The 24,887-nt window shown below is 40.1% G+C and overlaps 1 protein-coding gene across 6 annotated transcripts; it reads right to left on the minus strand.

Moving 5' to 3' along the window:
• Positions 1-1,348: 1,348 nt before the first annotated feature.
• RUFY2 (RUN and FYVE domain containing 2) lies at positions 1,349-24,748 on the minus strand. 6 transcript variants are annotated; one of them, XM_053388426.1, is made up of 18 exons: positions 24,605-24,747; positions 22,522-22,695; positions 21,545-21,662; positions 21,347-21,448; positions 20,635-20,758; positions 19,846-19,907; positions 18,647-18,712; positions 17,424-17,493; positions 17,192-17,293; positions 16,027-16,143; positions 15,723-15,890; positions 14,744-14,841; positions 11,076-11,195; positions 9,516-9,645; positions 8,323-8,417; positions 6,698-6,746; positions 5,072-5,149; positions 1,349-4,567 (listed from the first exon to the last, which is right to left on the minus strand). In XM_053388426.1, exons 1-18 carry the CDS (start codon positions 24,705-24,707, stop codon positions 4,424-4,426), a joined length of 1,920 nt encoding a protein of 639 aa, XP_053244401.1. In that variant the 5' UTR covers positions 24,708-24,747; the 3' UTR covers positions 1,349-4,423. The 6 variants fall into 6 exon arrangements, 3 of the variants coding, with proteins under 3 accessions (XP_053244401.1, XP_053244402.1, XP_053244403.1); XM_053388427.1 differs by lacking the exon at positions 24,605-24,747 and adding an exon at positions 24,358-24,476; XR_008330518.1 differs by having other exon boundaries at positions 4,528-4,567; positions 5,072-5,370.
• Between the last annotated feature and the right edge of the window lie 139 nt (positions 24,749-24,887).

Consider the following 24,887-nt stretch of genomic DNA (forward strand, 5'->3'; position numbering starts at 1 on the left):
CTCTCCTTGGCAATCACATTTTTTGATGAGTGAACAAGAGAGTATTATTTTAGTAACATCCATAGAGAAGTAGGAAACTATTTAATTTCCTAGAAATCTTAAAAGGCTACTCCTCTGGCTGAAGGCTCCTGTTTAAGGACTAAGAAACTTGCCCAGCAGTCAGACATAGAGACCTTGGCAAATTATGCGATTACACAAATATGTAGTCCTCTTACTGTGCATTAACATGTAAGATTTTTGGGTTAATTACTGTTAAGACACTTTAAAGCATTCTCTGTGTATCAGGAAAGGGTACTAAATATTCAAGTTTTTTTCATTTCAACTGCTTGTCCCCCAAATTCTTCCCAATAATTTGTCAAATGTGATTATTGAAAGTTTGTTGCCTGTTTTTGATAGTAATGTTATGTATGTAATAAATGTCTTATTGTGGGAGATAGCAAAATAGACTCCATTCTAGGAAGTGTGTGTTGTGTCAATTTATCTGAGATGTATATAAACTAAGGAGCAAGATGATGTATTTCAAAGGCTACTTTTTCACAGCTTTGCTTGTACAGTGGTACCTCTAGATGCGAACGGGATCCGTTCCGGAGCCCCATTCGCATCTAGAAGCAAACGTAACTAGCGACGGCACGTCTGAGCACACGTGCGTAGCTTTTTGCCGCTTCTGTGCATGTGCCTGACGTCATTTTGAGCGTCTGCACATGCGCAAGCGGCGAAACCCGGAAGTAACGCGCTCCGTTACTTCCAGGTTGCCGCGGAGCGCAACTTGAACGCGCTCATCCTGAAGCACATTCAACCCGAGGTATGACTGTAAAGGCAACACAGGAAGCTTTTTAGGTTTTGACACATCTCAAAAACTCAAGTCATTGTTCACTTTAAAACATTCAAAGTTGTTTTTTTACCAAGCTTGCTCTGCTACTGCAGTCTATGCTATTGCTGTGCTGGAGCAGTGCTTTACAGAAGCATGAATCAGATGTGGAGAGGCTGTTGCATTAAAAGGAGATGGGTTAATAACAAGCAACTGTTAAACAAAAGTGGGGTGGGAAAGAGAATTGTTAACTAGTTCAATCAAAATGCTTAAATGGTGTGTCAGAGCCAAGACTTTTTCTCAGTATAGATGTTCACCCTAAATCAGCTGCAGGGAACCTTTGGTAGTTCAGTAAAATCTGTGGCCTTCCAGAAGTTTGTGGACTCCCAAATACCATCAGCCGTAGCCAACACAGCCAGTGATTAATGCAAATGTATACATAGGTCCTTATGATTAACTGACAATTATTCTAGGTATACTAGCTGCCTCAGAGTAACAGTAGTTACACACAAGATAAATAATGAACTCCGTATTCATTCCAAGGCCTGCTGAAAATTTCTCAAATATTTAATTTGTCCAAACCACAAGATTACAAACATTCGTATTTAAAGTTACAAAAATGTCATGTTAAAATTTACAAAAGCTGTACTAGTCAATAAATTCTTGGCACACATGCACCATTGATATTGAAAGCTTGTTCTGAAATAGCTAAATCTCTAGTGGCAGGAATGATAGAAATTTTGTTGAAAAAAGGCAAGTCTAATCTCATCTCTGTTTCTACTAGGGTGAGTTAGTCTCATAGTCTCTTTGACCCAAACATCATGACAAAAACTGAGGATGAGCAGGTTATTCAGACGTTAAAAAAACCTGTCCATTAAGATCCCAGCAAGTAGTCAGTACATCACATCTGCCATACTAGTGCTAATTGGAATGGAAAAGTAACTTACGGTGGGTGCTGTGAGTTTGAAAATGGATTCTCAATGCCACTAAAATCTATGGGGTTTTTTGTGTGGAAGAAATAGTTCTAAGGTTAAAGCAAGAAAAGGCTATTTGATTATCTTAAATTTATGGTACTCATTCTAAGCACTAAAATGTGTCAGTTCGGCACTGTTAGTGTATTTTTAATTTACCATTAGGTAAATATGGACAAACACTGGAAGAAAAGGAATTTCTGTCAAATAGAACAGCTTTCTAGTATCAAAAACACAGGGCATTTCTTGCCTACCTTTTTTGTGGATACGTTCCAGTCTTGAAATACTATCAAATAGTTTGGAAATTAATAAAACTTTGGGATTAGGCACAACATATTTCTCAGAATCTTATCAAATGGCCATAGGCTTCCATCTCTGAAACAGGTTAGCTAGAAGGCTGATGGAAAAGTTGCCCTTTTGAACTAAACATGTTAAATACATTCCAAGCTAACTGCAGTTTGAGTAAGTGGCTAGTAATCATAACTTTGTAGTGTTGTGGTTCTTTTATTGTGCTTTCTGTACCTGATGGGAATTGAGAGTAGGTTTAGGGTCAACTTTGAGGAATACCACTAGTATAGGACTAAACAGGCTGCATAGGAATCCTGTACATTAATAACTCTTATATGGCATACAAAAATTCAGCGTACACAGTACACCTTCATGGTGAAATTGACAGCAGAGGATACTGTTTCAGCTGCTGAATTTCCCTATATACTGCTGAAGATACAGAAGCCGTTCCAAAGAAAGAAGATGAACAAGTATTTTCCTGTCAGGATACCTCTTCCCAGGTTAAAGCAAGTGAAGGCCTCCTGATGATCTTAAATTTGTGGTACTCAAGTGCTGAAGACACAAAAATGCCCCCTTTGCAGCTCAACAAGGCTGCTTGCTGTCACTGCCACCACCATTTCCTCTTTAGGCTTAGTTTTGTGCAGGGGTCTATCTTGAAGATAAAAAAATCTCAAACAAAGGGTGAATTTAATGTTTTCCCTCTATTCCAGCTGTACCAGATGTACATATCAAATCAAATGGCACAAAGAATCCCATCCAGGGCTTGTATTGATGCGTTTTATTACGTTTAGCACACAGGTTTGCTATGCTTGTTAGTCTAACAAGTCATTTCCTGTCTCAAAGGTTAATGAAAATAGGTGGTTTGCTTGTAAACAGAATTAGTAATTAGGCATAAGTATATAATATGCCCTTCAAGGTACAAATTCTACCTTGTATGAAAAGCCTCCTTTAAGTTTCTGTGTGCATGTGAACTTACCAAGTACAGTCACAAATTACAGTAACATGTTCAGCTAGACTTGTTTTTAAAAGGAGTACTTAAAGCATTTTTTATTGTGTAGGTATTCTTAATTCTGCTTTAAGTTTTATACCTTTTAGAAAATCATCTAATGTATACAGTGTAGTGTTATCAACTGAACTTCAGCAATACAAATCTCTTAATTACCCCAATTTTTCTGTATATATCATTTCCTCATGCCCCAACTTAAGGCAGTCTGGTGGAAATATATAGAGAACTCTTAACTTTGCTGATTTGTATTATTTTTCAGGCCATTTAGTTAAAAAAGATCTTATTTCTGACAGAGTAAAGAAAAAAGCAAGTGTCAAGTTGGCTAGTATCCTTTAACTACTCTTCCACACAGTATTTATTTAATACATTTTATAACTGCTGTTCTACAGCATTCCATGGGGATAATTAAAGAACTTCTTTCTGAAATCCCTAACAAGTTTTTATCACACATGAACCTCAAAACAGAGGTTATGATGAAAGCACTACACACATTCCATGATCCCCCTCAGGATATTCTTTCCGTTCCTCACCTGGCCTGCCTTCTGCTAGTTCCTCTTCAAAAGCCCTGTGCAGAATATGCAAGTCAGGTAGTTTCAGACAAAGTACTTAAAGACCTGCCTGACAAAGTTCTTTCAGGAAGTCCAGTGATGCAAAAAACCTGCTTGCCTTCTCATTCTTTTAGCTAAGCTACCACATGCATATTGAAACTGCTGCACTAACAAGGCTGGAAACTTAATCTTACATCTAGGGATAATGTCCAAGAAAGCCAATTTATGTCACCATAAATATATGAAGTAGCTGCATTTACTTATATGTAATCTTCCCAATTCTGCATTTAAATGGCTTTTGTGGGGAGGGCCGTGAAACATACAAAGCTGCACAAGATGCTGAACCTCAACTCACAACCCTTAAAAGCCCTGTCCAGCTCCTCTGACTTCTAAGCTACAGTGTCCCCTGCCAACCTGTTCCCAAACTAAGAACCTTTTAAAAATAATCTGAAACTGCAAAACTCTGCACTTGGTCCTGGAATGGTCCATCTGCATGATAAAATGGCAAATGCTGGGAATACAAAACATTCTGCCTATATCCTTTACGATGAACAATAAAGTGTGTTGCACAAGCAGATGCATTTGTAAAATCAGGCATATCAATTGCTGCATTAGCAGAACCTCACATAATATGACATGCTGCCACTGCAGGAATATCACAATGGCACAAAGATTTAAGATTGGCTGTTTAGATTTTGACAATACAAAAGCATTGGCCAGCGCTGCAGGAGTTTATACTGTTATGTTACAGCTCTTACCACTGTAGTGAAGTAACAACATTTTAGAAATCTGTAGATGACTCTTACGGCACACTGGAAGAACACCTCTGTATGAGCAGTGCATGGCAGGAATCACAAACCCTTACAGGCTTTGGCGAAGATGGCAAAGGCAGTTCGTTGTCAGAGCAGGCATTACAGAAAATTTCGCCACAGTTTCTACAGTGATGCTAAATCAAGATGGGTAGGGGTGGGGAAAAGAAACCCGAAGGAGATTTTGAAATCAACAGTTTATGAAGTAAATAGAGAGTAATCAGCTACAAATAAACATTTACATACATCTATATATTTGTTTCTCCCTCTCTCCCACACCCCCTAGAAGCTAAATTTCACATTTTATGTGAGGAGGGATCATGTCAGCCAGTGACTTGGTCATTATGAATGGAAAATAAGCAAGTTTAATGGTTACCTGAACATTCTATTATTGGATCAGAGTTTGTGCTATTTGTTGCAATATTTGTAACAACAAAAAGGATTTAGCTTGAACCAAATGATCTGTGGGGTTAACTATGAAAATAGTAATTTTTTGTTTTTTTAGCTGATAGTGATTGATGAGGTTTAGTGCACATGCATAAATAAAAATGTGAATATTAAGTATTGGTAAATAACAGAACTTGGATACAGAACTTGTTGTTAGTGGATAAAAGCCAATGAAGCTTTTCATGCATGCTCACCTTCCTTCTGGAAAGCGAAAACTCCTTTTCACATAATTTGCAGTGTGTTGCTTCTTTGTCTTTTAGCCAGACCTGTCCCTAGTGGGGAGAAAAAATGTTCTCTGAATAGAACAGGTACCATACATACAATTTATCTAATCATAAATGACAGTTGCCATTCAGGTATACAAAAGGACAACATTCCTCAGGATAGTACAAGAGACAACTCATGTTAGTTCCAACTCCTTACCCAGCCTACCATCAAGAAATCTCTCACACCAATGCATCTGTGGTCAACGCCCTGCACATTAGAGAGGATCCTAAGGAGTACAGTAGGACACACAGATTAAGGCACTGAGCAGGATACCACAGAACATGAAATGTAGATGCACACTGTATGGAAAGATGGGTATGGATGGATAAGCCGTCTTTCAGGCAACTTGTCTGCCCTTGTAGATCCTGCTGTTGTGGAACCCCAAAGGACAGAGTTTGAAACCTACCACTCCTAACAGTGCAATCCTATACATGACTACTCAGAAATAAGTCCTACTATTTTCAGGTTAATGGGTACAGCATCATAGCCAAGCAGAAAATTAAGCACAAGTGATTATCAAGATCACAAACTAAGCGAGCGTTAGAACAAAATAAAACTAGAATTTGGGAGCCTCCCTACAATGTTCTTGAAAGATGAGTTTGTGATTCTTCCTGTCTCTTAAAACTGAAAATCACTAAAAAGTCATCTTACAGAGCACACCTTGACCATAAAAGGGGGGGTGTCTCCAAGCCTGGAGATGTCAGCATAATACAGGAATTTTGTTGTAAACGGTAGGTGTAATCTATGGTGGATAAATTCTGGCAGGTGACCTCGAGGCACTGTAGCTGTTGAACCAGTGAATGATCCATCAGTAGTTCTGCTAGGACACAGGGCCTTTATCAAGAAATTGCTTCAGTCTTGATACTCTTTAATTTGTTAGTAGTGGTGAAAGTGAAAATACTGGCTGCTAGAGGCTGAAAGTGGGTCTGTCTATTGGCTTGTGGCTTTTCAAAATATGTGAGAGTCTAAGGCTGTGGGTTACTGAGAAGAAAGGAGGAAATCTGTAACTTTATAATTCTTATGGTCTCAAATTAAGACCATCTTTCAGATTCAATAGCTGATACTGATATGAGAAAATAAAAGAGAGTGGACTCCACTTAGACCACTGGTCTTCAACTGATCAGGGTCACAGCCTGATCCAAGCTGGGTCACAACAGACGCACTACCACCAGATTAAGAAATGGGTCCCCAAATGCATGTTTGAGTTAGAAGAGGGTCCTGGGTCTGAAAAAGTTTAAGATACCTGATTTAGACTATTAAACACTGACATGTATTTTGTTGATACATGATGTATGTGGAATGATGTAGAGTTACATTATAATTTGCTGATTAAAACCACAATAATTTATAGCTAGGAAATGAAGCACACCGACAGAATAGACAGGCCCAGTGAAACTATAAATACTAATGGTTAATGGTTAAAATTTACACTATAATTTGAAAGGTTAACCACCCGTTAGCTTATAGATTGGAGTGAAGTATATAATACAGAATGTCTGAAATGAATAGAAGAATTAGTCTGGATGCCCCTCCCCACCTTCCAAATTACTAACCTGCAATGTTTTATTTGCTTCTTTTATATCTTCTATTTTAAGCTTTGATCTAAAGAGAAGATATGTGAATAATATTGTGAATAATTAAATGCACCTGTTTTCAGGGGGGATAAACATGGCTGGATTGAAGGAAGTGTGTAGAAGTCCACACTTCCTTCAACCCAACATGTATCTGTAGACATATACTCTTTCAACACAAACACCTTGCCTTTCTCCCCATTTTCTCCAACTTCCTTCACTTCTGCCTCCATGCACCTCCCTGTAAGGAAGATGTGCTTAAGAGGGTAGGAAAAATTTGCAGAAGGCCTTCATTTACAAGACAACTTACGTTTCATTGGTTCCCAATTTTCACACCTGGACCTCAAAAAACATTTCTAGAATTGAAATCTATCGTTACTAGAAAAGTAAGTCATGTTCATTTCACATACCCCTATCCAGACACAGGACTCATGTGGGATCTATACCCGTGCTGGGTAATGAAAGACACAATCCCATATAAGCCCTGCATCTGTTTATGATTTGTAGATGAGAAAGAGAGGATACTTCCAATGAGAAGCAGAGCCTTTACAGCAATTGGCTTTGGTTTTATCTCCCTGAAAGAGTCTACAGCTGCTGTTCTTCAGTGGCTTTTCCGAGATGCAAAGAAATCCTCTCTGTAAGAAACCTTGGCACTTACTTGCTAATGAAGGTCAAAGCCTTTGCTGGATGGTAAGAACTTCTGTTAACTGGCAAGAAAGGTTTTGTTTGGTGGCTTAGCCATTGGTAAAGTCGTAATCTGGCAGCAATGTGAAACAAAGGCTTGTTTACGAGACACTGATGAAACAGAATATCCTTCCAAGTGGAAAAAGGAGAAAACCTACACTGGGGTTGAGCAACTTGTGATCCTCCAGATGTTTTTGGACTTCCAACTCCCATCACGCCCTAGCCAATATGGCCAATGGTCAGGAATGATGGAAGTTGTGGTACATCTGGAGGGCCACAGGTTTCCCAACCCTGACTTACTCCAGCACTAATCTATATGAAAAGCCCAGGAAGTACATCAGCCAAATGGTTATACAATGGTACCTTGTTTTGAGTCTGGGATCCGTTCTGGAGCCCCAGATGTTCGACGAAAGGGACACTTGACAAAGCACTGCTCTGTGCATGCGTGCGGAGCAGTTTGTGTTTCTGCGCATGCGGCAAACCCGGAAGTAACCCGTTCTGGTACTTTCGGGTTTGCCGTGGACATTCGCCAAAATGGAAAGTCGACAGGGCGGACGTTCGGGGAGGTATTACTGTATTTGTTAGGCAGGATAGCTCAGCTGGTTAGAGCATGGTGCTGATAATGCCAAGGTTGCATTGCAGGGGGTTGGACTTGATGATCCTCAGGGTCCCCTTCCAACTCTACAATTCTAAGTGTTAGCCTTCTCTTCTCAGGCAACTGACCAAGGCAAAGGAGCCACTGGATTCTGCTAGCTGAGACTTAAAGTGCTTTGTAGGGTTGAAGCTGCTACGAGACTTAAAGTACTTAAATAATTTTAAAGCCTTAAGTAGCTGGGCTGGAGGAAGTTAAAGGTGAAACATATGCACATGAACCAGTCTTTGTTTTCATTAGTTGTGTGCAAGAAAAGAAAAAGACAAATTACTCGCTAAGTTTGCCAGCCAGTTCTTGGAGAGCTTCTTCTTGATCATGGCATAGATTTTTCAACTGCTTGTTCTTTTCTTGTAATTTTAGGAACTCCTGAAAGACAAAGAAAACATTAACACTGTCAATAGCTTCTCAGAAGAGTTGTAAAACATTTCTATTTGGGCTGGCTTTAAAAACGGGAATTAATTACATCAGGGATGGGCAACCTGTGGCATTTTAGTTGTTGTTGGGCTCCCAGCTCCCATCAGCTCCAACCACCATAGCCAAAAGACAGGGATTACAGTTATGTTATTTTATTTTAAGGGTGCTGACATACAGTTAAGGAAGCTGAGCTAGATAGGAATCATGCTCCCATTGTCATACAAGCATGTCCAAGATTAGGGGGAAACGGTCCTGTCAGTTTGTAGCAGAAACAGGCTGAATACACTGTGCTGATTGTTAGTGTTTGTAACATTACAAACTCACTCATCCTACTGCCGGAGCAGTATTGCAACACTTTTTAAACTTGGTTTTATGTAGTAGTAGGAATACAAAGAGGAATCTTTAAATTAAAAGGCTTTCATTCTGTGCTTGATGAGGGAGTAGGGAAGAGGCAAGAGAGTTGTCCTGAAGACTGGGAGGAGCAGGGAAGAAAACAGACACTTGGAATCGGCATTTGATTTGTTGATAGGTACATCTGTTGAAAGGGTTTGCAAAGGCAGGGGAAGTTAGGCTCGTACTGTGTGAGAAAAGCACCATGGTGAATCCTGTTTAAAAGTACATCTGTATATACCAAGTGTTCTAATGGGTATGTCTAGCAAATGGCTTTAACGAATTTTGGTTTCCCCATTCTTGGGATGCAATAAGATTTGAATTCAACGAAATACGTTTCATATGCAAGTCTCAACTGATACAATCTTAAAACCTCTTTAGTCCACTGTATATCACAGTGGCTTTGGATATAGCAATAGCTGAGCAAACAGGAAGTATTATTTACACTTCCTGTTCACCATGCTTCCTTGTAATCTGAGTGTATGGGATGGCTTATCTCCTGTAATGATAATGATCTCTTAAGACCAACCAACAGTACTTCTACCTCGGAAGAAAGAACCTCCAGATCTCTGAGCACTTGCATACAGCTTCATGGGATAACAATGAAAGTACAGCTTACATAATCAGTAAAATTTTATGAAATTTTGCTGCAGAATTTACTTTTTTAAGAGTAATGATTTGTTGGGTCTCTGTCTTCAAGGACGATGATGTTTCTTTTTCCCTTTTAAGATCTTCTTCCATAGTTTGTCGCCATTCTCTTTCTATTTTCAAATCTGTTTCCAGCTGGCCACTAGAAATACAGAATATAAAAAAGTAATTCAAACAATTATACGTTTTAATTGACCTACTGCAATTGCACAACTATGAAATAATTAGTACAATGTATATAATTCAACACTGTAAACATTTTACACGTGTTAATTATAATAAAGATTTACTTATTTCCTTTTAAAATGTTTTATATTATTCTGTGTAGAAGACTTCTGCAAAAATAAGCGATAGGAAAAAATAAGCAAATTAACTATTATTTGACAAGAAGGTTATGAAGAAGGCTATCTTAAAATCTGATTCAAACTTTACCAAGATTCATTGATCCCTCCCAATCTCCCTTTGGAACCAGGTTAAAAGCATTTAACCGAATTTTAACAGAATGCTTTCAGAATAAGGATAAGATGGTTCTGTTGTTCTTTATGATCTAGATATCTATCTACTATCTGACCGGTGTTGTTTTAAGGTGGTGGTATATTTTATTATACTGCAAGCAGCTTTGGGTAAAAACAGCAGGATATACATTTTAAAAATAAAATAAATACATAAATCCAGCTCAAATTACCTTAGACGGGTACTGTGATGGGAGAGCTGCATCTAGCCCTCGAGGAGTGCACACGGTTGCTTAAGGGTCAAACTAAATAATATGTGAAATGTGTAACTGCATTTCATGCATTGTTGTTGTTTTAATAGCCATGATAAGCCCAATCCAGGTCAGGACTATTGTATTACAGATATGTAAAGTGCAATTGCCTATGTCATGTACTGAGCAGTTTGGCCCTAACAATGCCCAATTGTTAGTCAAGTTAGTAGATGAGCACTGCTCCCCAAATGAGAGAACACTCAGTCCTGGATGAGGCCCAGACACTCCCTCACCTTCTAGGACTTTTTATTTCTGGTTTGGAGCAAGCTATGTGAACAAAACGATGTTTTCAATAGCAGAAAAATATTAATAGGACAGCCCTTGTGAGTATGCATATCAGGGCAACATTTCCCCAAAGTTAAACTAGTTTCCTGAGCTCAAAGCAGCAAGATATTAAAAGCAAACCCTAAAAGGGCGTTCTCCTGTGCCGTATGGCAAACTTAGGGGAATTTCAAAAGGAGATTGCAATGGGGCAACAGGTTCAGCTGTTCAAATAAAGTCCACTTGGCTTGCTCAAACACCTTGCATGAGCACCTTAGGCATGAGCCTAAGCAGGTATTTGAATCCCAGCACAGAAGTTCTGCATTCTATGAAACTACTAGATCAGGCAGATGAATTTACGATCAGCTTACTTAGTCTGTTCTTCCAACATGCACCATGTAGCCATTCTGTGGTGACACATGCAGCTCTAAAACTTCTGATCTGTAATTCATCTGGATTTAGCTTTCCACTTTAATGACATTCAAAAGGGGAGGGGACACACATGTTAGAATATATGCTATCTTCTCCCCCACAAATACTTTACTTACACTTGCTTTTCCTTTTGAGTAATATCTTTCTGCAGACTTTCAGATTTACTCATATAGTCTTGCTTAAATTTCTTGTCTTCACTCTCTGCCTCCATTTGAGCCTTCTCTGCTTGTTGTAATCTGGTGTAATTCAAATCAACTTTGGGTAAAACTGAAGCTAGAATTTGGGTGTAAAGGGTGAAGAAGACAAATAAAAGGAAAAAAATGGGGAAATAGAAACATTTCTAAATGAAAACAAAGCTTGGGGTAAACTCACAAACTCAAATGAGAGACCCAGACAATGCCAAGAAATCCAAATTCTTTTTCTCACTACAACAATATTAAAAAAATCCATACATTTATCCAATTTTTTTTATTTAGTATTCATGATTAACAGATGCCATCAATGCAGAGCCATACAGATTTTTTTATTCATACATACAGAGTTGTGACTGTGCCTTTGTGTGTTTTTGCATGAATTCTTTAAAAAAAATAAAAAAAATCCCAAACCCTGTAAACTAACTGTTCCTTAACTACACAAATCTATCAACACTACAAAATGGGAAAACCAGTGCACTAAATGGTCTGATATAATTCAGAACACAAAAAATATTGTAATCAAGGTGGCACAAGCAATGCCATGTTAAATCAACACAACACACACCAAATAATGTAACTGTGTGTCTACTATGGTGTGCATGGTGTAAATGAGAGCATGTAAATAATCTAAGTACTTGCTCCCAATATGGCAGGTTTTGGGGTGGTGTCTGGATTGGTGATGGGTGTAATGTAATTTGTTTCTTGAGCTCCCACACCTGTTAAGGTGTGCTTTTGTTCATTTCCACAGAAGAGGATGCTACATCAGAAAGGCCAAATGTGGCTATAATTCACCAAGTACTATTTGTTGTGCACTCTCCATTTATTACAGTAGAGTTTGTGCAAATCTAAGTATACTATGGTAAGATATTCAAAATGGACAAAATATCAGGCCTTAAAAAAATAGTTCTGTGTAACTCAAAAGATTGTCACCTTATTTTGCTAGTATCTGAACCATTCTGCATCTAATCTTCAAACTTCACCAAACATAGAATAAAAAGCATGCTAGCTGAAATTAAAGTAAATTTCCATTTAACATTTCAAAAGTTGTAGCATTGCAATTTCTTTTTTAAAAAAAGTTAATTCCAATTGGCAACTAACAAAATACGTTGGTGAGTTCAGTGTCAGAGATCTATGTTAAAATATTGACCAATTTGAATGCCAAAATTATTTTGCTACATTTAGAGCCTGATCCATAACCTATTTAAGCCAAAATACATGGGCAAATAGGCTTAAAAGCAAGGTTAAAAAAAATCCTACAAATTTTACTCCTTTAAACTATTTCAAGACACATGGAGGATCTTTCAAAATGATATATCTTTAACAAGCTTGTACTGATGCTGCCCTTCATTGCTGGCACATTTCACTAAGGACATTGCAATAGTCCTGGTTTGCGTTAACAATTCTTTGTCACTTCAGATGTGCAATGGATAAAAAATTAAAGACAAATAAAGGTAACAAAATATTCAGAAACACAGAAGTTGGGATAAAGGAGAAAAGAAAAAGAAAAAGAGGAAGAAGGATGTCAATAAAAGAATATTCATGCCACTAACGTTTTAATACATAATTATGTTTTGTTTGTTTGTTAAGTAGACTGAAAAGAAAAACAATGGCAAGACATGTCAACAGCCACATGATGAGGCTATGAATGTTAACAACATCTGAGATTCAACATTGCCTAAGCAGGTGCCTGTTTGTGCAGCGGGCAGCTTCTTCCTGTCCTGCCCCCCGCAGTCCTCCATGTGCCCCAAAAATATACTCTGGAGGAGTGCAGATTTGGGGTGGGAAAGGGGGAGCTGGAGGGGGGAGAAAAGTAACTGGGTCCCATTGTACAAGCAGTAGATGTCACCCATTAAAAAAAATAATTAAGAGAAGTAAAGCATGTAAACATACTTCTGTATTCATAATAAATGACATACATGTTACATGTCATTATATATAGATATATAGATATATATATATATATAGCCTCAGAGTTACTTCAGAAGCATCCATTGTCTCATGCACCATCTACAAGACTTTTTACTTCTTTTTTATTTTAAAAAATGACAATATCACAAACTGCTTTTGAAACTCTCTTTTTGTTTCAAAAGGTGATTTTTCCTGAGCTGGGGAAGGAGAAGATGCTGCTGAAGACATACAATACTTCCCCCGCCCCCACAAAAAATTCCCATCTATTGAGGACATGGAGGTAGTTTCAGGATTCTCTGGGACTCGACCCTACACACTTACACTCAGAATGGAAGAATGTTTCCGATTTAAATGGAAGAGTATTTCCAAATGATTTTTCTCCAACTGAATATATGGGCCAACAAATGATTCTAAGAGTCTGCACACATCAAGTGCCTAACTAGATGAGACAAAAGAATATCTGAATCAAAATCCTGTTTTGTTTTATGTGTGTGGTCTTAAGTTTTAAAGCAACCATGGAGGTGAAATGGCTGTGGCACTGGAGGAAGCAAATTATTCCAATACATGATCTGTCCAACCTAAATCCCCTCAAGTATATTTTTCTTGTTTCCCGCTGCCTTGCAGGACATCTTTATGAGAGGAAATTGCTAAGGAGTAAATCCTACACAAATTTGGAGTAGTCCCTAAGACAGTGGGATGGAGCCTTGCATGCCTCCTCCTGGCAATTCCTGTAGCCAATCTGGTGCCAAACGTATTGCTTTTCTGTCCTTTGGACTACATTAGCGAGGCTGTCTGGCCATCCCAGGACCTCCATACACACTGCCCAGGCTTGCATCCCACAAAAGTCACTTTGGTGCTGCAACAACACAGCAAGAACATGGGAGGTAGCAGTTACAAGTTGCTGGTCTCTGCAGTCGCAGCAGGCACTGTGATTCTCCAGCAGTTTGACTTCACCCCTGGAGGTGCACTCTATTGTCTCATGAGACAGACGGATGCCAACAAATATTTTTATAGGGGTGCAAAAACCTTTGAGAAGGTTAGATCAAGAAAACAGTGTGAAGGAAAGCTTTTTTAAAGATCTTCAAGGGCACAGCACCAAACATATTATCAGCACCTCAAATTACAGGGGGTCAGAGGGGGCCTGCCCTTTTCCTTGCCTTTTTGTGATGGTTTCCATACTACTGTTTTTGGAAGGCTGCAGACAGCACCATTTTGCAAATCTGGAGTGAGGACATGGGATGGGGTTTGTGAATTGGCTTGGGGTCCCCTCTGCCTTTCTTATCCCTAAGCTGAGCATGGTCCCTAAAGCTACTTTTAAAAGACAATTCAATCACAGATCTCCTATTGTCAAACTAGTTTAACATTTAGCTTCAAATGTATGAGTAAGAAATCAGAAAAGTTACTTTAGTCAACTGGGACTTTGCTGGATAGATATAATATGCAAAGGGGGGGTGGAAATTCTGAAACAGCTAGCAAGGAGTCAAATAGGATATCTCAGGCACAAAAAAATAAGGGAATTGAAATATGCATTCAAAGCACCTAAAAACAGCGTAAAAAAGCACATTTTGATCCTTCAAAACAAAGTCATATCTCAGTGCCTACTATATGAGAATGTGGCAACTGAAGCAGAAGAAATGAGTCTGAGGGGGAGTGGAGAAGCAGAATAAAAGAAGATGCTGTACCTTTGCTCCAACTGCTTCATAGTTGCTGTAATCTGATTGGTTTTATCTTCAAGTCTGCCAATGATTTCGTTCTTTTCTTTCAGCGCATCATCTGAAACCTATGATATAAGAGTGATTATTATATTGCAACACTATATAACTTGAGTATTAACAAGTGAGCAATAATAAAATCTACAGTCTGGATGTGTAGTTTTTTTTCTTCCTTTCCTCTCCGTTCGAAATTGCTCCCTCTTGCCCAGCCTTGGACAGTGAACTCTCTAAAGCAACCCTCACCACACTGCTAGTGCTGTATTGATGGGCAGCAGCAGCAGCAGGAGTAGGAACTTACTTTCAGGTCAGCAGCCCAATCTTCAGGAGGAGGAAATTGACAAAAGGTTTATCTTTCTAAATTCCCCTTTTTCTTATACCCCACAAGGGCTACTAAAAGTGGAACTTTAAAAGCATTTTGGTGGTGGGTGGCTTGTGGCTAAAACCACTATTGCCTTCCTTTCTAGTTTATGAGGTAGAAACAATCAGAGATGATGGAAGTCTTTCCCCTCAGTAAGGTTATTAAGTTGGCTCTGTCTCCTGGTCTGAAGCAAATGAGGATGACATGCAACAGTGCATGAGTGGCTTGCCACCGACACAATGGGATTGCCCCTTCCTCCCCATTGCGACCTCTGTTCTCCTGAGGAGGGAATCCCAAACCTCAGGAGCAGTTTGTGGGATCATGCAAGGGACAGGAGAGTACATTATGTTATATGAGTGAGAGTCTGCAGTTGCTGGCAGGCTGAAAACAGAGGATATCAGCCAAAGCCTCCTCATCCTGATGGTCACCTTGCTCCTATGCTAAGAAAGCAGCTGTAAGAATAACTGTCATCCATTGATATTCAAAGCTAGTTCTCAAAAGGACAGGTGGGCCTCCCTAGAGGGGGAAAGAGTATTGCTTAAAAATTGTATTTTGTTTAGCTTCCAGTTGCAAACAGTAAAATGTTCTTACTTGTAGCTTTTTGTACATTTCTACATTTATTCCTTTGACTTCCTCCAACTGTTGCCGCAGGCTTATAAGAGTGTCTTGTTTTTCATGTATATCCTTCTCCAACAACTTCATTGCAAGTTCTATCTCATGCTTCATACCAACTTGAACCATCAGCTCATTCTCTATATCCTACAAAATACAAAGAAGTGCACAGATATCAAATGCATTAAGGTAGGAAAATATGGTGATAGAAGACAAGACAGCTTACATGCCTCTGGATATACAAGTTCCCACTGCTTCCATAGCATATCTGATATACACTCACTTGTCTCAACTGTGATTCTTCTCGAAGCTGCCTATGTGCTTCATTGTACATGTCATCCAGGCTTTGTCTGGAGTGCTTGTATGTCTGAAGTTCTGCTTCAGCATCCACTTTGTTCACCTACAAGTAAGGAATTCATGCTTAGATCACTTTCCCCCAGAGCATATCTTCATGCGGGGGAAACAGACAAGGGTATTGTAGAATGACACTCTCTGACTCAGTAAAACACAGTAAGCTGTACATGTCCCATCTCATGTTGACAGAATCAGTGCTCCCTGAAATGCCACATATTACATGGAGCCAAACCCAAATTTTACAAGCTTGTGCTTCACAGGCAGCTGCAGTCAATTTTGGCTCTCTAAAGATGAAGAGTATGTCTATATGACACACAAGCTTCTGAACATCTGTTAATCTCATTCTCCTTTTTACATTTTGAGGTACACACTTAAAAATAAAACGTAGCCACACACCTAAAAACAGCAATGTGTTAGCCCTCATTGAGATATTTTGCAGCATTTTTTTCCTAAATATGTTTGCATTTCTGTAAGCCTTGGAGTTCCCTCAAGCCTACTGATACCTCCCCTCTTGTGTGGTGGTATTGCTGTTTCAACTATATAAGCAAAGGAACTCACAGTTAGAACACCAGTAACTGAAGGAACAAATAGGATCTGAAACAAAATATCAGAGTGGAATGTTCCTGTTCAGGTTTCCAACCACTCCATTCTATCTCCTCCCACTTTTCTATTTCGCCCTGAAAGTCAACATTCTGTACTCACTAAGCATGCTCAGTTCTTATTGGAGTCCACCCCCCACCCCAACTTAAGGTTCCTCCCTCCAAAGCTTTTTCAAATCATTGGTTTCCCCTTAGCCTAGTGAGGCCATTTTGGCCACATAAGGACAGGCACTCAGACGATGAGTTTGTTATTTGTATTTATGATAGGGTCCTCTAGTATGTCAAATAGCCCAAGATAGTGCAACATGCCAGAATTTACTGCTGATTCTGCAATGGCTGTGTTGCTACCTACTCTTTGAAAAGACACTCACCTATCATATTTTACTTGAGCCAGTTTAGAGAGAGCACATGCACACAAAAAAGCAAAGGCAACCTCTTTACTAATATTGCTTTGTACCGCATATTATATTTCCTTTGTAAATAGAACTCTCATACCTCTAGATGATGCTGTGTTTTCATTAAGATGAGTGTATTTTCACTTCGCAAGTGATGATTTTCTTCTTGAAGTTTAATTATATTATTTTTGGCTATTGCTAACTAAGAAAGAAGTGGAATAAAAAAAGCAAAAAGATTCAGGTGAACAATAATAGGAAAACAAAAATATTTCAACACACACAGGCAGAACAGAAAGATAGTATTGGTCATATGCATTGCTAAAAGTCCATACCTCTTCAATTAGTTTAGTGTTTGACTTCTCTAGCGAATCAACGCGTGTATGGAGACTGCTGACTGTGCTACTGAAAATAGTAAAGAGAACCTCATTCAAAATTACACATCAAATCCTACAAGTACAAATAGTACTATGCAATTTACTTAACATTCTAGTGCCTATTTGGGTGTCCACTGATCAATGGAGTTGGAAAACACATCTTCCACCATACATCTTTCAAGAAGATAAATGCACTAGCTTTATTTTATTGCCATCATCATATTTGTGTTCCTTGAAATGACATTTGCTATCACTCTAAATGTCCATTATGTAACTGCTAACTTTCATTCTTTCTTTCATCTCTCATGAGCCAGGAAATTTATATTTTTTGCTGCTGTTCTTTAGAGAAGTCCTCAGCACCACCTCATCTCAGTGGCACTAGCAGCCTTTTCTTATAACTTAATAACAAGGCCATGCCACTCTAAGAACAAATATTTAAAGTCTTAAAGAGTAAAATTCTGCCCACATGTTAACATTGCTCTTTTGCACCGCAGTCCTAATTTTAGTTACTCATAATTAAATCCCATGGAGTTTAATGGGACAAGGGCAGTGCTATATGCTATGATTTTTGCAGAAAACATCAGTGTTATACTGGTGATTTTAAGCCAAAGACAAAAAGTATGAATGGAAAATATGCATGAACATACAACTTTACACATCCATGTACACATACATTAAAGAGAAACATACACAGGTGTTTGAAAAAGTATGCTTGCATATAGTTTGCCTTTGCATGTTACATCCTTCCTGTGCAAAATACCAGTTTAACACAAATGATTCCCACAATAGTTGGAAATTACAGCAATATCCTTACTCCCAAGAAAATATGTTTAGGACTGCAATCTTAGTCCCCTTCATAAAGAACAGCAAGACTGAAAGTATCAAATTTCAGGATTTGTACCAAGCTAATTTGAATAATAAACTCCTCTTACTTTGCCCATATTTAAAATAATAGCATATTTAACAGACAAAACACTTGAAACATTAGTCTTCCAACAGCTTCATTCACTCTAGACTCCCTTTCAGTAGCTATATGATGCAACCATTAAACTAAGCCAAATGAAACTAAAAGGATTTCAGTGCCATCTACTGTACCAGAAAAGTCATGTTTTTATCGGAATTACTTTTTAAAAAGATGATGCCTCTATATGGATTCAACAGATGCTTCTGTATATACTTACTTCAGCTGCCTGTTTAGTTCTTCAACATAATTCTTTTGATCCAATATAGCAGCAATATGGTCATTTCTAAAGAGATGAAAACATATTTAATTAGACATTTATCTGACACCATATATGCAGGGGTGGAGGAAGGGGGGTGCAGTGGGGGGTGGAGCATCCCGGGTGTCACCACTGAGGGGGGTGACAAAATGCAGGGCGGCACTCACTGCATTGCCTGCAGCACTCCCGAGCCACACGTCTCTCCTGGGAGTGACGCGGTGGCTTGGGCACCCGAAGGCTCCGCGTTGCCCCAAATGGTCTGCCCACTATCTCCCCCTCAGCTGTAGGGCGGCTGAGTGGGAGGAGGCATCAACAATACAGAACAACAAACCCCCGTGTTGCAAACTTAACACAACAAACAATACAAGCAACACGCAGGCCAGTACACAAGATAGCACTGTAATTCTTATTACATAATATACATGATTTAGTAACAAAAACAAAATGTGTGCACTTGTAAATTCTCTAATATATTTGAAATCAATTGAACACGTCTGTCAATCTTTGAAAGTCCGTAGAAGTATAATAAGTCTATGGTTGAAACAAAGTAATAGATACTATCCTGTGGGCTAAGCGGTAAAACTTTTTAGGTGAAATTCCAAATGAAAAATTGGGGCCACACTATAGGTGCACTCCTGATTCCTCTTTTCCAGCCACTGCTTGAATTTGGCGCTTTTTCCTGTCGCTCTGCACAGCAACAGAAAAAGGCACCACACTAAAGCTAGAGAAGAATCCAGAGTGCGTCCTTGATGTCATATGACATCCTTACGCACCTGTCAACATGGGCTGTGGAGGGTGGACCAGTTCTTCATCTATCCCCTTGGCCAGATCCACTTTCCTATCTCTGACAGGAGGAGAAAGGCAAAACAAATAAGGAAAGAAAAGGGGACTCAGAAGAGCAGGGACCTGACTTAAAATGTCTGAAGCAGGAATTATCACCATTGTCAATCTGCATTCAGTTTGCAGAGGTTCCAGTAAAAGAGGATCAGATGTTCATATATTTGTCCTCTCATTGATCCTAGCAAAACAAAGCAAGTTGATCCACCCTGATCCTTTCACCTCACACTTCTGCTTCCTGCCCTTAGGGAGCCTGGCAGAAAAACACAAAACCCTTTTCAAAGCATTTAATGTACTTGTTTATTAGAAATGTTAAAACATACCTTTCTTTGCTTTCAATATCATCTTCATTCTTTAAATACATAGAGAAATCAATCACACCAACCTAAGAAGAAATAGATTTATTCACATTTTGTATTTTATTTTTATTTTTAAAAAGGAAAACCGGGTTTGGTCTTTACTTCACTGATGTTACTGGAAATGTGCAATGAAACCTTATACATACTGTAGGAGAACATGAGCACAACAGGCCTTACATCATTGGTAATGACAAGCTTTCATTCAAAGCTGTATCATCTATGCTTCAGTCCCCCATCCCCCCGTTTCAACAACCCTTTTAGGGTAAAGATTACTAACCCAGATGCATTTCCTCTTTCAAGCAGTCACATATTTATACTTCTGCACTAATACAGTTTGAAGGCTTTATGCAGAACTATTTCCAATCTTTGGAGACTTTCTGGATAATCAGGAAAAAGGAAAACAAGCAGCTAGTTTGCACTTTTATGGTTTTTGTAACCAAGCCAAAAGCTTTCTAATAAAGGAACCGATTCATGTAAACTCCATCACTATTCCTCTGCAGAAGAAACAATTCATTAATCAGGCCTTTAATTGCGTTTCAAAGGAAATAAGTGTGTTTTGTTTAGGGAATAGCCAACTGCCTTTCCATTTAACTCATCAAGCTAAATAAGAAACTTTTTTTTTTCTTTTAAGAAAGCACATTACAACTTTTAATACTCTGCATTCAGATCCATCAGTTTGATATTTCCCCCATCATTTCATAAAAAAACACCTTTAAGGCAAAAGTATGAGACCATAGCTTTATATCTACTTACTTGTGAATCCAAGTCTTCTCCTTTTACACAAAGATTTGCATCAATTACATTTAACCCAACGAGCAAGCCAACGATAACGGCTCCTTCTTCTTCCATCATCAGTGCATGATATTCATAAAATTCGCTGGAAAATGCATTTTTTTAAAAACTCCGTAACTTATTTTAACATACTTTGAATCAATTTTTAACTGCTGGTCAATCAGTAATTTATTTTATTTTCAAATCTTTTAAAGATGGACTTCACCGATACTCCAAGGTGGTTAAAAGTTTGGAGCAACATACTGAATATACCAACTAAAGTGGCAACTTATACAGAATCTAAGTTTTCTCAACAAAATAAAATGAAATGGGAAAGGTCCACCATAGTATGAAATGGCAACCGGTCTGCAACAGGGCTTTTCCTTCTTCTCCAATCCCCAATTCCCCCCCCCCCCGCTCTGGAGAGTTCAGGGACCCTCTGGAACAAATTTTGGGGGTGCACAAGGGGTGGAGAGGAAACGAGAAGAGAAACTGGAAGTCAACTTCAGTTACGAAAGAAAATTAGGTGCTCAGATAAGAAACGCAAATGCAAACCAAGTCAAGAACCAAGTTTTAACTTTACTGTCATATTACTTAGCAATAGCTATAGTAAATGTAACATAATTGTACAAATCTGGTAGCAATTACAGCACTGACCTTAATTTATCCTATAAAAATCTGAATGGACACTCACCCAAGCAATTCCTTCTGAAAGATGAGACATCGTAGATAATCAGCCATCTTTTTTTGCATAAGTGCCAATCGTAACCAAGCTCGGGCACGTCCTAGTGGAGTCCTAGTTTTAAAAAAAGGAATAGCTCAGAAAACAAGTATCTGTTGGCCAGGATTATTGTCCAAAATGGAAAAGATCTTTATTGGCAACACAACTTACTTGAGACCAGGCAAATCTCTAACACTAGCAGCGATTTCCTCAGCTTCTGGGTACAACTTCTCCACAAGCTCCAGAGGACCCCATATTGTTTTATTGTAACTGAGAAAAGACTTTTTTACTAGAAGGAAAATATAATATTTTTACATTTTAAACTTGGCTTTATACTTTAATAGAGCTGTTATCTAGATGGCACTATAAAAGTTATTTCTAGGTAAGCCATATCAGAGTGCAAGGAACATTTGTAAGCATGGTTAATATTCAACACTTATACAGTATCAGCATATTTAATCTGCTGCACCTAAGATTCTCTAAAACCATTGCAGCCAACTGTGAAATGAATGTTATAAGAACACCAAGGACAAAATAAGGCAAAACAAAGAAGAATCTGCAAGTTGAAGTTACATATCCCAGGAAGCCAACAAAGAAGAGAAACAGCAGGGACTTGCAGGACTCCAAAGAAGTAAAAAAATTATGTAAAATAAATTAGAGGGTTTCTTCAGTTGCCCACATCAGTATTAATGAATCCAAGTGGGGAAGCACATAGATTCCCCCTTGGATTGACTGAGGTGAGGGAAGTCTACAGTGTGCATCCTGGACCCATGAACATGAACATAGGCCGGCTAATACAGTGGTACCTCAGTTTAAGAGCAGTCCTGTTTACGAACTATTCAGTTTATGAACTCTGCAAAACTGCAAGTAACGTCCCGGTTTGCGAACTTGACGTCGGTCTAAGAATGGAATCTGAACGGTGGAAGGGAACCAGCGGCGGGAGCCCTCATTAGGGAAAGCACACCTCGGTTTACGGATTAAGTTCGTAAACCGAGGTACCACTGTATAGGGAATTCTATATACCTAAACTTGCCTTAATCTAGAATGAGCAATCTAGTATTATACTCTTTTGTTATATAACAAAATAAAATGTCAACATGCTTTGGTAAAAACAAACAATCATCCTTTTTAAAACATGCATTTGGTACCTTTAAGGCCATGTTTCAGGCAGTGCTCCATAACAACGAAGAACTGTTGCAGAGGTGGATAGTCAGAATCAAGGGTTCGACCAAAGCTCAGGGCAGATTCAATGAGTCCCTTGATACTCAGTTTGGCCATATTCAATAAATTTGTTCGCTCAACAGCTGTGGGGTCTTTCACAGCTTAAAAAGGAAAAAAAGGAAAACTATTCAATGAGAACAGAATAGTTCGATACTGCTTTACTGATAAAAACACAACAATCTTATCCAAAACTAAACATAAAAAATGAAAGGGGGAAAGAGAATAGGATAAAAAGCATGTTATGAAACATAGGGTGTGTCTGTATAGTGCTTTTCCTCTGAAGGAACAGAATATTTCCATAGACCTGCAGCACTGGCAAGTGTCCTGTTCTAAATCAGGGCATAGAGCACTTTAGCCTGGAAAATGTACCACTGCTTGCCATTTCCCCAGGTACATCAAGTTCTTAATATGAAAATCCATAAAAGATATGTGAAATAATAGCACTGCAACATTTTCAAATCATTTAAGATGGCCTAATATTTTGCTTTTGTTACTGCAATGTACTGATGTTTCCAGTGAACTAACCACAATGACTCTGCAAGCCAACATATGCTGACGGAAAGCTTATTTTTGCCAAATGTGTTTGCAAGCCCCACTGGGTCTAGCAGGATGAGGCCCAGTTCAAAAAGCAAGGGCGAAACTAGGCTTTATTTCATCCGGGTCAAAGACCCAGTTTGGTGCACACACCCCACACACAGGTTGGGACCTGGAAGCCTCAATGGTGCCCCTCTGGAGGTTTCACCCAGGGCAAAAAACCAGGGTAGCCACCTCCCCCTCCCCCCAGCTACAGCACTGCAAAAAGCATAACCCTAGCAGGAAAAAAACCCTTGGTCCTCACTGCTTTTTAAAGTAATTTCTCCTCCCTTCCCTTATAGGATGGCATCATAACGGTTAAAAGGACGCCTGAGAGCGAGCAAGAGAGATTTGCCCACTCTTTCAGTCCCTGCCAATCGCGATTCTGAGACAGGGTCCCACGCAAGAACCGATGCACGTGCAGAGTTCCTCCACACGAGAGGGGGTGGGCATCCTGATTGGTCCAGGATACCCCACCCCGGGACCTCCACGCGCCTAGCGAGGTTTGCGGGAAAGGGCGGTTCTGACGCTCAGCGGGTGCGTGAGGCAGCAGGCGGGGCGGGCGGGCAGGCGGGACTCTCCTTCCCCAAGCTCAACACGCGACCGCCGTTCGTCTGCACATGATTCCCCTCGTGATGTTGCCGATGGTAAACTACTCTTACCCGCAAGAAGCTATAATGAAGCAGCCCTACCTTCTTCACCACCACGCGCCGCTCGGCGCCAGCAGTTCGCGCCCTCCCTACAGGCTCGCAGAAACTCAAAGGAGAGATAATGACGAAGACACGAAGCCTCCTCCCGGCAGGGCTCCTTCATCCAAAGCAGGCGCTGCTAGCTACTTAAGAGGCTACCGAAACTGCGCAAGCGAATAATGGGGAGCTACTCACAAGAGCTCGTCAACTGGAGCATCAACATCGTTGTGCAAAGCGAAGCCATTTCACTGCCTGCCCGATTTTCATAGATCTATCGATGTATTAACTCCTATGCAACCAATAGCCAGGGGTGTGCTTCGTTCCTAAGGGAACCTAGAGAGGGGCTCCCACCCCACGAAGGCCTGGATGCGGAATGAAATTGGGGGGCGGGCAGACGATCGCGAGAGACTTTCTCGCGGCGGCCTTAAAGACCAATGGACTTTTCAGCATCCTTTTTTTCCCCCCGGAGACGTGTGCAAGAGAAACACTTGAGTGTCAGACCTGTTGTTCGCCTGACGCGGCTCGAGGGGCGGCTTCAGCCCCTCGCGGATACCCGCCCCACAGCGGGGGCAAGCGAAGGCAGCGCTTCCCCCATAACAGACGGCGGCCGAGCCCACCCAGCCTCCCTCCCCAGAGGGAGAAGAAACGCTCCGTCAGCCCTTTCCCTTCGCCGCCGCCGCCAGCCCAAGCTCCTCCGACTCCCCTCACGCCCGGCCGCCGCCGCCGCCGCTTCTCCTCTGCTCCTTACCCATCGCCAGCGAGGAGCAGCAGCTGCCCGAGCAGCTCAGCGAGGTGGACCCAGCCTTTGCTCCTTTCACGGCCTTTCTCCAGCCCTCCTCCGCCTCCTCCATCTCCGCCCTCCGCCGCCGGAACCGCGCCCGCTGCGCCCCTGGCGGCGGGAGGACCCGGACGGAGGCGCGTTGCTGCGAGGGGCCGGAGCCAGATGTCGTGACAGGGCGAATTCTCCGAATTTGCTTCATATGATTTAGCCTGTCCCAAATTCCCAGGCCAGGGTGGGGGTGGGGTTCACT

The sequence above is a fragment of the Podarcis raffonei genome, chromosome 5 (genome assembly GCF_027172205.1).
Source record: "Podarcis raffonei isolate rPodRaf1 chromosome 5, rPodRaf1.pri, whole genome shotgun sequence".
Classification (NCBI taxonomy): Eukaryota; Metazoa; Chordata; class Lepidosauria; order Squamata; family Lacertidae; genus Podarcis; species Podarcis raffonei.

Bases quoted from the DNA above. Each gene is read 5' to 3' on its own strand.
- RUFY2 (XM_053388426.1), bottom strand. From the start codon at position 24,707: ATGGAGGAGGCGGAGGAGGGCTGGAGAAAGGCCGTGAAAGGAGCAAAG. The intron at 20,759-21,346 runs GTGAGTGTCCAT...TGCATTTTCCAG, and splicing joins TTTCAGAAGGAATTGCTTGG to CGAATTTTATGAATATCATG. The intron at 15,891-16,026 runs GTGAGTGTATAT...TGTATTTTGTAG, and splicing joins AAGAATCACAGTTGAGACAA to GATATAGAGAATGAGCTGAT.